The following is a 14,475-nucleotide window of genomic DNA, read 5'->3' as shown; positions in this document are numbered from 1 at the left end:
AGGCCTATGGATTCTCCGGGGAGTAGAGATACCTGTTAGCCTCATAGGGAGATTGGGCGTGGTCAGTTAGACGATGAGACTAGGAGAGACCTCCAGAGGAGAAAGCCAAGGGTAAGGCCCATTACATTGAGGTGTATTCTGATAGCAAGTTGGACGATGAGGTAGAGCAGGAGGTAAACCATGGAGATGGGGGACCATAGTTTGCGGGAGGACCACCACCACCTCCACCACCTTAGGGAGGAGGCCCATTCGTCCCTTCTGGGGGCGTTCTAGCTTCACTTCAGGGAGTTTCGAAGTACTTGACTCTTCGAATTAGGGGCACAGTGCAAGGGCAACATGTGTCAGTACTGGTGGACAGTGGGGCTACCCACAACCTTATCGATGCCCAGATGGTGAAGCGTGTCGGAGGTCCTAATGCATAGACTTGCATTCCTGGTCATACCATTTATTCATAGGGCAATTTCCTGGTTTGCAGGAGGTGGTGGCGGAACAGGTAGAATGGGGGAAGGATTGGAGCGCAACTTCCTAGATTGCATATGAGAGGCACTGGTATTTGTCCTTGGCGGAGCTGAGAGAGGCGAACTGGGACTCCGATGGGAGTGTCTGTCTGAGGATAGAGGAGAAGAGATTAGGGTCACCCTCCTCAAATCGGAAGGTGGTCCTGGGAGGGCTGCGGGGAAGAGTAGGAGATGGATTCGGGAGGTCAAACTGCAGAGAGAGTGAGAGAAGTGCATGATCTGCGAGAGGGATGGGGGTGATCGAGAAATTTTTGATATAAGGGAGGAGATCTGGGTTTGCAATAGCGTAGTCAACCACACTTGCCCCACCTCCAAATGGTCTGCAGGTAAAGAAGTGCGATGATGGGAAACATGGTAGGCCATTCAGAATTACCAGCTCATGAGATTCTCCCAACTGTAGCAGATATCTCCCAAAGGCTGTGGTGGGTCCCAATTGATCCTTGGAGGTCCGGTGCATGGCGATCGTGGTCGGGTCAATCCCTCGAGTGCAAAATATATCCTCTTTCCGGTCGTGCATAGGAGTCTGGAGGTGTTTGGTCCAAGTATTGAAGTCCCCCGTGAGAATGACGTCCCCTACTGCTGAAAACCTGGTGATGTCAGAGTACAGGTCTGTAAAAGGGTCTCCGTCTGAGCTATTGTGAATAGCGTAGGAAGACGAGAGGTGGGAAGTAACAGACTGCGACATAAATGTCTCTCGAAGGTGATGTTCTGGCTCTGATCTGAATCCACATGAATCTGGCATACTCATCGGTCGCGACCACTGATACTCTGCCCTTGAGGCTATCACAAATGAGGCAAGCAACACCCCTTGATCCCCTGACACCTCTTGAACTCCGTGTCTCCTGTCTGCAAACTGCGGTCCACTAGTATCTAGTAATGTCGGGGAGAGGTTGGACTGGGCTCGTGTGAGTCTCGGTAACCAGGAGGATATCTGCTGAGCTAAGGGCTCAATAAAGTAGGCCTCGTGAAGACCAGAAGGAGCCATTGCCATTCCAACAGTGAACCGAGAGATCCATGCCTCGCCTCCTCTCCACTCGGGCCTGTCATTTGGAGCTACTTGAACGGGATGCCCATCATGGGGGGAAGTTGTCCCGAATAACTGCCCAAAGGTTTCTAATAATTGCCCTTTTCCCTGCCTGTCTTGTTGTTGCAACCTGTTCCCTGGCCTGTTTCAGTTCAGCTACTTGATTTGTTGTGAGGTCTTCATCCAAAAACACTTTATTTAGAAGAGAGAATAGCTTCCTCTTGGCTCGGAGTACCCCAAGTCTATTCGAGGTATCACGGAACCTGAGGAAGAGGGTAGAGTCCTGCCCTATCCAGGTTTTGTCGAAGGTTATGTTTGGTATGTCGAGAGTGTCGCATAGAAACCTGTTCCCCAGTTCCATTGGGTCTGCTGAGGGGGGAGGTGTAGGGAGTCCTCTTACCTTAAGATTTAATTCTCTTGTTCATCAGGTTCTTTCCTCCATGAGCTTTGCCTGCACTACTGCCTCCACCGCTATGAGCGGAGGGGCCTTGTCCTTTCCTTTGACCACCTGTGCCCATGTGCTGATATGCGACTCCATTTCCTGTTTAAAGGACATTTGTTGGGATCTAATTTCCTCCTGTTTGCTTTTAAGATCTCTGATCTCCGCCTGTAAAATCTCGTCGGAATTCTGCCTCGCACTTTGTTCTCGGTATTCCTGCAGTGTTTTTTTGATAGATGCGTTGTCTCCCTCTACTGATAGAACTCTGTTTGACAAAGTGTCGATGTCGGCTCGCAGCCCGCGATTTTCCGCCTCTAGGTGTTCCATTTTCCTCATAATTTGTCTAATTTGGGATGTCCAGAAAGAAAAATCTGTTTCTAATGCAATATCGGTGGGGCTGTATACATTCTCACCTATATTGTGGCACTGCCGTAAGTACTGCGTAGAGGAAAGTGGTTGTCAGGCGGAATGTGATGTTCAAGGAGGAGAGAGCTTTCAGGAGGTCACGGTAGTTAGAGTATCTAGAGGCACTAGACCCTCAGGAGCAGTTGAGTCAGTCACAGGGATCCAATGGTCAAGGATCAGGACGTACATCGATTACAGTGTCAGGTCCATCAATGAGCAGTGGCTCTCAGAGTCAGGTGGGTGGTTCTTCGGGCAGCATGCAGGGCAGTCCACAGAGCAGTTCACAGGGTAGTCCACTAATGGACAGTTCGTGTGGTACTTTAGCATCTACAAGCATAGATTCAGGCATGAGGTCAGTTGGCAGATCTTCAGGAGTTCAGGCTTTTGATGATGATGAGGATTCTTTCACTCCGGTGGGAGAAGTATGCTCAGGGAAGAGGAAGCCCAAGTGGCTTCAAGATACCTTGTGCAAGGCCACATCAGTTGCTGGGCCAAAGAGATAGGTTAGAGAGAGTAAACCACTTGAGCGATTCTGTAGTTACATGGCACTGGTAACAAGCATTGTCGACTCCGAGCCTTCTAGTTATGAGGAGGCAGCCAACCAGCAGGTCTGGAGAGAGGCCATGATGGAGGAGTATTCTTCTATTATGAAGAACGATGTTTGGGAGGTAGTGCCGAGGCCTGAAAGTAAATTAGTTGTTACTTCCAGATGGCTCTACAAGATAAAGCAAGCTGCAAATGGCAGCATCGAGAAGTTCAAAGCTCAATTTGTGGCGAGAGGGTTCTCATAGGTAGAGGGAGTTGACTATGAGGAGACCTTCGCTCTTGTATCTTGGTATACATCTATTCACTCCATTATATCGATTGCAACAGAGATGGGTTGGAAGATCCACCAGATGGATTGGAAGACAACATTTCTCAATGGCTACATTTAGGAGGAGGTTTATATTGAGCAGCCGCAGGGCTTTGAGGTGCATGGGAAGGAGTCCCATGTATTCATATTGAAAAAGGCACTCTATGGCTTGAAGCAAGCTCCTAGAGCTTGGTACTTGAAGATTGATACATACTTGCAGCAGTTGGGTTTCAAAGAGTGAGGCTGATCCGAACCTATACTTCATTGTGGTTGGTGAGGAGCCTCTCATTCTGGTGTTGTATGTTGATGACTTTATCATCACTAGTGCAGAGAGACTCATTGAGGGCTATAAGAGAGATCTTGCTTGAGAGTTTGAGATGAAGGATGTCGGCTTGATGCATTATTTTCTGGGATTGTAGGTGTGGCAGGAGGAGGGGCATTTCTTCTTGGGACAAGGGAAGTACATTGTGGATATTCTTAGCATATTTCACATGGAGGACTGCAAACCCATGTCTACACCTATGATCACTAACCGGAAGAAGCTTCACGCTTCTGATTTCGAGTTGGTGGATCCTACTCTATACAGACAACTGATTGGTTGTTTGATGTATTTGGTCAACACTCGACGAGATATATGTTTTGCAGTTAACACTATGAGTCAGTTCATGTGTGAGCCCAGGAGAGTACTGGGTGGCTGCAAAACACATTCTTTGTTACTTGCAGGGGACTGTGGATTTTGGTCTGGATTATAGATAGGGTGATGGAGTGAGACTGGCAAGGTACACAGATTCAGATTGGGTAGGTTGTGCTTCAAATATGAAGAGTACTTTTGGGTGTTGTTTTGGGTTGGGTTCGGCAATTGTGTCGTGGAACAGCTGGAAACAATAGTCAATTGCATTGAGCTCAATTGGGGTAATGAAGAATGTGTTTTGCATCAGAAGATAAAGACGTTGATCCCACCTTGTACAGGCAGCTTATGGGGTCCCTGATGTATCTGGTCAATACCAGACCAGACATTTGTTACGTTGTCAACACCCTCAGTCAGTTCATGGTGGAACCTTGAAGAAATTTCAACCCCCACTCTGGTTATCAGTTTTCCTTATCACTCCATGCATTTAGTTTTAAATCCAAGCATGATAAAAATTCTAAAATCTGGAAATGACAATATTTTCTGAAAACACAAATTTAGAGATTTCACAACTGCTGAAATTGCAGAAATAAAACACAACAAAATTATGAAAACCACTAACAGAAAACAACATAGTGATTTTTGGTCAATGTGACCCTGGAAAAACTTCCTACAACTCTTGGGGAAAATCAGCTTGAGAGGCCATATGGCTTCGCAAGATGTTATTTGGTATATTTGGTCAGGCATTGAGACATTCAGTAATTTACTGTGATAATCAGAGTTGCATAAAACTCACGGAGAATCCAATTTTTCATGACAGGTCAAGGCATATTGAGATCAAGTATCACTTCATTAGAGACTATGTCCAAAAGGGCGCTATCAAGCTTGAGTACATTTCCACAAATGAGCAGGTTACGAACAATTTCACCAAAACCTTACCATGGGGCAAGCATGTCTACTTTAGAGACAAGATAGGAGTGGTGAGGAACACTTTCCTTGGTAAGAGGGAGTGTTAATATTTGGGTACCAGAGGACAAATGGTTCCCTAAGGCTTTGATCTTTTGCCTAGGGAAAAGTGTCCAAATTTATTTTTCTTTTCTCCTAAAGTGACTTTATAAGTGGTAAAGTCAATTTGATTTGAAAGTGAATTTATAAGTGGTAAAGTTACGTGGTAAAATTACATTCTAATTTAAAAGTGACTTTATAAGTGGTAAAGTTACATTCTAATTTAAAGGTGACTTTATTAAAGTCAATGAAGAATTAGAAAGTGAAAAAGTGACTATGGAAATAAAAGGCTAAGTGGGTCTTTATTGAAGTGGGTGAAAGTGAGAATCAAATGCACATTTATTCTCATCCCTAGATCTAAATGAATCTCAACCATTAGATCTTAGGGTAACCCAAAAGGTGATTTAGAGAATAAAAGGAGAAGAGAAGAGGAAAAGATCAATTCATTCTTTCATGAGCATTTGAGAGAAAGAGAAGAGAGAGCAAGGAGAAAATTTCTGAGCAGTGAGGAAGTGAAAGAGAGCAACAAGAAGACATTTCAGCAAATCTGGGCAGCAACATTTATTGGCACGCATCCCAAGGCAAAACTGTATAGCAGGAGAAAGACACACAAACCGAGGAAGAGGGACAACACAAAAATCAAGGAAGAGGGACATCATCAAAGGCACGAATTTCGAGGCAGATTTGGGCACAAATTTCGAGGTAGTTGTACTATTGAAATCCGTACAGTCCCTATAGCAAGTTTTGGGCACTTTTTGTTTCTTATCCTATTTGTCATAGATCTGATAATGATTGTTTTATAGATCATTGTGAAGAAGAGAGAGTTGTTGATATGATGTGTATGTTTGATGATGAATTGCCTCAGTTTGATGAGTATGATGATGATTATGTTCTCCAAACAGAAGCTAATCTTGCAGACAAATCAGCAGCTAGTTTGTTGGAGGAGGAAGTTCATTTTCAGCAGTTTGAATACAATGTTCATCCATCACATATCAGCTATGACATTGACGAGGAAAGTGCAGCAAAGTTTGAAGTAAGTGAAGGATCTTTACCTTTTTGTTTTGATTCATGTCAGTTCATTAGAGACAACTTCCATGAACTTAGAAATCAGCTGTCAACAAGTCTTGATCTAGACCATCTTGAAGGCAATAAAAACCTTGTTCCAGACTTCTCATATTCAGATTTGCAGCCCCCAAATGCCATTGGTTGTCAAGTTGCAGATGAAGGCATGGAAGCTGACATATTTGATCAAATGATACAAGAAGGTTCCCTACCATTTTGTTTTGAATCATTTCAGTATTTGAAGGGAAATTTGCATAGTTCATCTTCAGTGAAGAATGAGCAGCATGTAGGCGATCATGTAATCACAATGGAACCAATAGAAATGGGATTGCAGCAGTCTTTTCAAGTTTTTCATGATCCAATAGCTGATGTTTTGGATGAGGTTTGCAGTCAAAGTTTTTCTCCATTGACTACATGTGAGCTTGAAACATGTGCTGATATGAACTTGATCCGGCAGCCGGTTACTTTCTCATTTTCAGCAGAGGTCTCGTCACAAGGCTCAGATCAAAGTGTGCATTCATGGTATGAGGCAAAGAGAAGTAATCCATTGGATGAGCTAAGTTCTAGTGTGCTTGAATTTCAAGATCCTTATGCAGTGTTTTTGGAGGCGGATAGAGAATCCATATCATTCTACGGATCTGTTCCCAAGTTGTCATGGGAGTTGCCTTTCAGTAGTTCTCTCTTGTTGTTCATAACGAACATTTGCGGAGAATTCAAACAGCAGACAGGATACTAACTTGGTTGCATTGGTTGTTTCATTTCACTTGATCAGGTGATGATGAAACTGTTAGAGTAGGTTGTGATGAATAAGCTCCCCTTTGAGCATCATTTTCAGTTTGTCGGTTGTGTTTAAGTATTGAGTCAGTTTTTAGTTGAGTCATGAGTCCTTTGTGAGTCAATTTTCAGTCTTGTTGTTAATTTAGTTTGTGTCGGTTTTCAGTCATGCATTGTAGTTTGAGTTTTTGACTCCATTGCCCAATAATTATAAGGCACTGGTATGCTCTCCCAGAGGTCTAAGGTTCTTGGTACCTCCAAGGAGCTACCATCCCCATTGGAGCCAATGTTAGAGTCGGTCTAGAAGCCCTCCATCAGCGATCAAAGCTCTTTGCATTTGCATAAGTAGGTGTCTCATCAGTGTCATCTTATTGCATTCCATTAGGCATGCCATAACCCTGATGGAGGAGCTGGTGTCTTTATTCCCCTCTTGGCATTGCTGGATCAAGTTGTTTCAGTCATTAAACTTTTTCAAGGTTACTTGTCTTGTCTTGAGGTCAAAATTTCTAGGTCTAGGGTTTAGGTCAAATTTGTCTTCAAGGTCATGTCTCTGAAGGTCAATAAGTGCCTAGCAAGTCAGAGGGATGATTTTCAAAGTGTTTCTTCGAAATATTCTATCTTGTGCAGCTAATTTTCACCTTGGATTTAAAAACCCTGTTTTTAAAGCCAAAGTCATTTCTCAAAAATTTTGTAAATTTTGTAAAAATTCAAAATGATTCAAAGGACAACATGTAACCCTGACTCCCTTGCCAAGATCCCTCAGATGCTACCCCTGCAAAAAATTATCAAAGAAAAGCATCAAATCAGTCAATTTCAGGACAAAAGGAAACCAAAAAGTCAGGTTTATAAAGTGTCAAGGAAAAACATTGTAAAGTGGGTTTGGGCATGAAATTTATTCAAATAAAGTTATAAGAGTCCCAATCTCCCTCCATCGAGCCTCATTGTGCATCTAAATCATAGAGCAAGTGATTGCAAGAGAGATTGGGCGAAATTTGTGAGCTGGACAGGCGCGCGACCCGTTGAACCAGGCGCGCGACCCGTCAGTGGCGCGCGACCCGTTGAGCGCCCTCCGCCAGTGCAAAATTATAACGGGCGCGACCCGTCAGAGGCGCGCGACCCGTTGGGTGAGGCGCGCGACCCGTCAGCGCCCTCTTTGTAAAACTGCCTGCAAATTCCCCAAGGAGCCACAAATCGCCAAACTTCGTAAGGTAGGCCCTCAATCTTAAACAATTCTTGCTTGCCATGGTTAAAGGAAATCATGATTGCATTCTCAAAGGCCTTCATTTGCAAATGAAAAGCTCCACTTTGCTTTGGTTTAAAGTTGTAAAAATGGCTTGGGTTTATATGCTGTTTTAAGGTATCCCCTTGTTATCATTTTCTCCCCATTTCCCATTTCTTATTCCTTGTCATTCCTTCTCTAGAAGATTCATTCATGAAATAGCATGCATTTAATGAATGAATTGGTTTCCTAGCTTATAGAGGCATGTTGTTTTGATTGCCTAGTTTTCAGTGCTTAGTTTAGAATTGGTTGAAATAGCTCCTAGAAGGATGAGCTCAACCCCTAGAGGCAGGGAAAGATGTTAGATGGCCTATATTATGTACTTTCTTGCTCATTTTCATGGTTGGACTCTTGAGGGAGAAGCTCTTATTGTATTATTCACTGTATCTCTGCAATTTTTGGCAAAGGAAGACCAGGGTTTTGCAGTCCTTTTTGGGATTCTTGTGGTTACATGTATTGATGGTGTGTTTCTCTATGTACTTGTAAGCAATGTTGATAATATCGGTATCGGGAAAATATCGGCGAGGGTCCAGAAAATATCTTATCGGCAATATCGGCGAAAATATCGGCAAATATCGGCAAGCATAAAAAATATTTTTTCCAAATTTTTAAATATAGCCTATATTTTCAAAATATCGCGATATTTTGACGATATTTTCCGATATTTGCCGATATTTTGAAAATATCGCGATATTATCAAAACCGAAAATATCGCGATATTTTCTCGGCGATATATCGTTTTGCAGAAAATATCGCGATATTCTCGAATATCGCCGATATATCGCCGATATTATCAACAGTGCTTGTAAGTGTGTTATGTGAATCATTTCCTTTCTTTTCCTTCTGCACATTAAACAAATGAAGTGTTAAAGTAGAATTCATGACTGTCATGCTCTGCTTTTAAGTTTGTTTAATTTCAATGTTTTCTACTGTTTAAGGAGAATTCAAAGTTATTGTTTGCTCTCCTTAGCTCCTCACCTGTCTTTCTCATCCACTCACCTCAATCTAAGGCATCAATACTATATCCTATCTCGCCCCAAAGAACCCCCTGCAGAAACTGTGTCCTATCCCCGCACCTAAAATTGCCACTCCTCAATTTGCCACCAAAAACCCTAAAAATCCCAAATCAACCCTTTTGATCAGTTTACTAAACTAAAATCAGTGTTACCCTATTGGTTATCTCGCCCATTGAAGATCTTTGTCGAGATAGACCGGAGAGAGCCCTCTCCTGCCCCGTAGGGCTAGCTACGAGGCTAAGTGGTTTGATGTTGCCTTGAGGTTTACCTTTCTCAGCCTGAGGTGAAATTTCAAGCGCTAACACACCTTACCTTAAAAAAAAGTCGAAACCTTATGTTATTAAGAAACATGGTATATCATAGTGGTATGTGGCCTGTGGTGCTTGTTGCTTGGTCGCTGGTTCGATTCTCGTGGGGTGCTTCGGCCTTCAACAAAATTTTATAGCCATCTCTGTAGGCCACGTGGTAGCCTCCAATTGGCCCACGTGGCTCTCCCCCATTAGCCCCAATTTACACAGTCAACCCAAATATAATTGAAAAACTTCGAACCCACAACATTAAAAAAATTTCGAGCCAATAAAATTTTGAATTTTGGGACCAATAAGGACTGGCCAAGTGGCAGCCCGCCACTGGCCCAAAATGTACAATCACCCTATCACTTCTGAAAGTTTTTGCCTGTTTGGTAATTTGATCAAAATACGATATTGGTTTTGAGTAAAACAAGTTGCGTTGGATTCAGATCATCGAGATCTATCCAATTGTACAAGTTTCGAGTTCTGTGACACACTTTGAATTTTGAGCACTAAATTGATCCCCTGGATCACTAAAGGAGAAGGCAATGCAATAACGTAATATAAATATAAATAAATAATAATTAATAACGAAAAGGCACATCATAATGAAAAGACATGTCTTAACTAAAGGACATGATTATTAGTGAAAAGCTATGTTGCTAGGAAACGTGGGTTCGGGGATGGGTACGGGTGAGGGGACGAGAACGGGTACGTCATTTTTCGAAACAGGGTGCGTGGGTTTGTTGGGGGTATATTATAATTTATATATATAATATATAAATATTATATTTTATACATTATAATATATATTAATTTGCATATTTTCAACTTTAAACAAGAAAACTAAAATATTTATGATTTAAACTTTAAATATTTAAACATGCACATCATTGAACATTAAACATTCACAATGAAATTTCAAAATTTCTAGTCTGATATTAAGTGCAAATTGGAGTTTACATATTAGTAAGAATCATGATATATGTCCATTGTCATACTACATTGAAAATTTGTCTCAAGGCATCTCCAAACAAGAACTGGGAAATTTTAAAATACTAAAATAAAAATATCTAATAGTGAACAATGGCTTCCTCAAGCCATGTCATCAGCATCACTCAGATCTTCAGTTAACATGCTCTCCAGGTAGGGATCACTCTCATCTTGAGTCTCTTGCTCATCCATAGCAGCTGGAGGTAGCTCAATAAGGCCATCTAGTTGTATCTCCTCGTCCACACACATAGCATCGTTTGTGTATTGGTCCTATCTCTTGAAAGGACCCTCCTTGTATCCAGGGTCTTTTCGAGATATGGGACGAAGTGTGCTATGAACGCACACTAAGTTCTCTGCCTTCTTTGAGCCCAACATATTTCTCTCTACTAAATGGATAAAGGCATAAGTACTCCAATTCCTCTCGCAAGATGAAGAACTAACTACCTAGAATATTAGGGGAAGCCCATTAAATTAATTAAAAATTAAAAAATAAAAACTAAAATGAACCCCAAAGAACCCAAAAGAACCCGATTTTGGGGTTCCAAGTACCCATCATCAGGGTTCTCCGTACTTTTCAAGACAAAAGAACCCAATTTTTTTTAATGAAGAACCCGGTTCTTCATAGAAGAACCTGGTTCTTATGGGTTCTTCTCAGAAGCACCCGAACCCGAATCCGGTACTTGGGGACGAGAACCCGGGACGGGTTCGAGAACCCCACCCCCGGGTTCGGGAACCCATGCAACATAGGTGAAAAGCCACCTGCCTGGGTATTTATATATTGCCTTCATTATAATTCGATCATTCTATCATCACCTCTCATATTTCATTCAATATAATATTTTAATCCAAATGGATTTATTTATATTATTCCAAATATTTTGGATATTGAGTTTATGAGCTAGATTGGTTCATTACAGTGTTCCTCTTTTCTGGTGTTTACCCTCTAGGCACCCTGCTCTACTCTCTTTTAGGCTATTTTCACTTGTATCACTAGCAACTAGCTGTCTTTTCTGCTCCCTTCTAAACCTTTACCCCTATACCTTATTTGGTGTAGTGGTTTTTCTCTTTTATAGTGTTTACCCTTTAGGCACCTTACCCTACTCTCTTTTCTGTTATTTTCACTTCTACCACTTTATCTTTTAGCTTTTTTGCAAATTCAGTTTGTTACGAGCTGTCTTTTCTAGTCCCATTGACTTATTTTTGCTGTCATATATGGGCATTAAGAAAATTATCTTATCGAATCACACTGTGCATGTGCACACACACACGGATGAACAAGGATGACCATGGTAGGGAGGTCCAGTCATTTTTATGGGGAATCTAGGATTTTGTACACTTGAATTCAAATTAAAAAATGTACATCAGTGACCTGCTATCTGATCACTGAGCGTATGAAACAATAAATTTCAGATCCAGGCTTAGTGGTGATTAACTTCCTAGTAATCTGTCATCTACAAACGGAAACTATAGACCACTATATATTAACGTTTCTTGTTTCTTAAGCTCATATTTTTATCAAAGGCACAATTCGTGAGATCCAATTAGCATATGAATGCAGTTAATATGGTATACTACTAGGATACTTAGAATTATTTGGAGCAAATTCTGCAGTTAATTTTTATTTATTTTTTCTTTTTGCAGAAACTCTGCTTGAGCCGTGGCATTGTCTTAGTGCATCTGAAAAATGCATTGTTCTGTGAGAAGGATGAGATCTGGAAATTGAGTGCTGATCTTCTGTATCTTATGATAGAAGGCAACAATGAATCTCGACAGCTGCTAGTCTCTGTGCTTCCTAAGGTTTTTTTTAGGGGAAATTCAGAGGACTGATAACCATTTTATATTGTTCTAACTTCTAAGTTGAGAGCGTCACTCTGATGGAAATTCTGATTTTATTGATGCTGATAATTTTGCTACAGGGTGTAATGCTTTTGTACAATTCAAATGCTTTAGACATGTCCTCTCCCGAAATGGCTGGACTTGATAAAACTAAAAACCGTTTCTCTATGTGGATGGAGACCATGGAGATTTTGAGAAATTACACTCTTGCAACACCTCTCTTGGTGTGGAATGATTCGAAAAGAGTGGAATTGCGTAAGGTGATGCAGAACCACCTTTATTTAGTTAACTGATCTGTGAGGTCTTATTAGTCATCATGAATCACTGTAATTGTATCCTTGGTATTGTAATGGCAGTTTCTGGAGGATGAGTTGGAGAGAATCTATGCTGCATTTGAGACCAACCATGAGTTGTCATATGACAGTGCAGATGTAGAACTTGTTTATACTCCTGCCAGTGAAGGAGAAGGTAGTTTTCATTGAGGCAATTTTATGTTAAATGAGTTTTCAATGATACAGTTTTTTCCTTACCATGGTGGTCTAGAAGGAATGATTCAATATATTATTTACATTCTATGAATCTGCCTTTCTTTTTCATTTTTGCAGGTTCAGTTATTTGTGGGGTGCACCTGGAATTTCTTCCTAATCATTCATCTTTACCATCAACCAAATACAGTGCACTTTGGAAGGTCAAACCAGGCTATTGCTTTTGAACTTGGTTACTTTATTAATGTTTGTATTGGTTTTAGCAATTCTATTTCCTCCAACATTGGATACAGAGACAGAAGTGAATGCCAATGCCTCTGTGAACTGTAACTGTCATTCTATTTGTGTGGATATACTGTATTATCTCCTACATTGTTATAGTTTTTTTCCCTCACATCTGAGTTAGAGTAAAATTGAACTTTATTTTTACATGGCATTGAACAGATTAAAGATCATGTATCACTGTTTCAATCAGTCTTCCAGTCTATAGTATTGGGTTTCACACCATTCTTTGGACACAATAACCTTCCTGAAGTTGACTTACGGTTGGCTGCTCATGCACTTACATGGATTTATGAGCGGTATTCAGAGAGTTTGGTTTTATCTCTCATGTCCCTCAATGTGATTGAGGTATGTTACGAATAAAATATATGTTACGAAATGGATATCCTATTCTCGTTGTTTAGTGTCAAAGGAGGAGTCAAACTCTATAGAGTCGCAAACTATTGAATACTTCCACTGATCAGCATTCTCTTTTTCTTTTTGCAGATAGTGGTAGGAATCTTACGTGAGGTGATTGAAAGTGAACACCAGGTATTTGTTTTCAAACTAATCAAGTTTCTTCTGGTAGTAATAGAAACTGGTGGCAGAAGTAATGCTCTTCGCTTTGTCCAAGCTGGAGGCCTGACAGTCCTTGTACAATTGGCAGTTCTATCTTTGGCAAAGGTCAGAACATTTCTCTCTTATATTTGGAGTTTAGTTGAAGATGAGTAGCAATTCCTTTTATTTCCATATTATCTATTCGCAATAGCAAGCATTTGGTTGAACTTGATGTAGTTATTCTCTAGTTATTCCCTTTTATTTCAGTATTCCCTACTTTGATTAGCTGGAGGTTGTTGATATTTTACATGGATAAACACATCATAGACATACCTGGTCAACTCATTCAAAGAATACAACAAAAAATTAGAGAGAAATGCCCTGTATAAGTACTTGCAGGCTTAAAACTCTTGATATTGGAGCAAAGAGCTTATAAGTTATAAGATAATGATGCACAAATAATTCTTGAGTGTGTATTTAATATTTATACATACACACTCAGAAAGTGGGGTGCCTCCCCAAAAAGGGTTATAGGCCCACATAAGTGGGGCAGATTCCCCAAGAGATTTATTGAGGCTGGATATCAAAACTGACCAGGTTGGCTTTAACCATAACCTAGTAATACAATAAATGATCACATTAAGCCCAACCAACTAGATTAATGACATAATAAGAGTTTGTTTTAGCTAAATGAGGATTACACCATTCTTAACACCACCCCTTGAGATGAATAGAGGGCTTTTGACATAAGACAAGATAAGATAATTTTATAAATGTCCAACAAATGACCACCAAAGCAGGTCAATGGGACTAAAAGATATCCACTATGAGTACAATGTGGGAGTGCAAAAGCAACTCCTAGGTAATACTGAAACCAAGATAAACAAAGCTAAAGAAAAGGTGCAACATCGATGAGTATCTATTAAGCTAAGCACTAGATCTAATCAACACCAAAAGCTGTATATAATAGTATATTAGGTGTGGTGATACAAAGTAAGTGTGTTCGAGACTAGAAAACTGGACATCTCAATGCTGATCAAGAGAGAGAT

The 14,475-nt window shown here is 40.8% G+C and overlaps 1 protein-coding gene across 1 annotated transcript in view; it reads left to right on the top strand.

Annotated features, from left to right (window-relative positions):
• LOC149162352 (uncharacterized) overlaps positions 1-14,475 on the top strand; it is a 187,476-nt gene that overhangs the window by 106,209 nt on the left and 66,792 nt on the right. Inside the window, exons 15-20 of the mRNA XM_089437229.1 lie at positions 11,928-12,083; positions 12,203-12,382; positions 12,479-12,590; positions 12,728-12,810; positions 13,052-13,237; positions 13,376-13,552. Of these exons, the coding sequence (XP_089293355.1) occupies positions 11,928-12,083; positions 12,203-12,382; positions 12,479-12,590; positions 12,728-12,810; positions 13,052-13,237; positions 13,376-13,552 (894 nt within the window). The remainder of the gene's footprint in view (positions 1-11,927; positions 12,084-12,202; positions 12,383-12,478; positions 12,591-12,727; positions 12,811-13,051; positions 13,238-13,375; positions 13,553-14,475) is intronic.

The sequence above is a fragment of the Pinus tabuliformis genome, chromosome 5_2 (genome assembly GCF_031772625.1).
Source record: "Pinus tabuliformis cultivar Carrire ecotype Pingquan chromosome 5_2, CPIR1, whole genome shotgun sequence".
Lineage (NCBI taxonomy): Eukaryota > Viridiplantae > Streptophyta > Pinopsida > Pinales > Pinaceae > Pinus > Pinus tabuliformis.
Note: the sequence above shows the minus strand (reverse complement) of the source record. Positions and strands in the feature narration are given on the sequence as shown.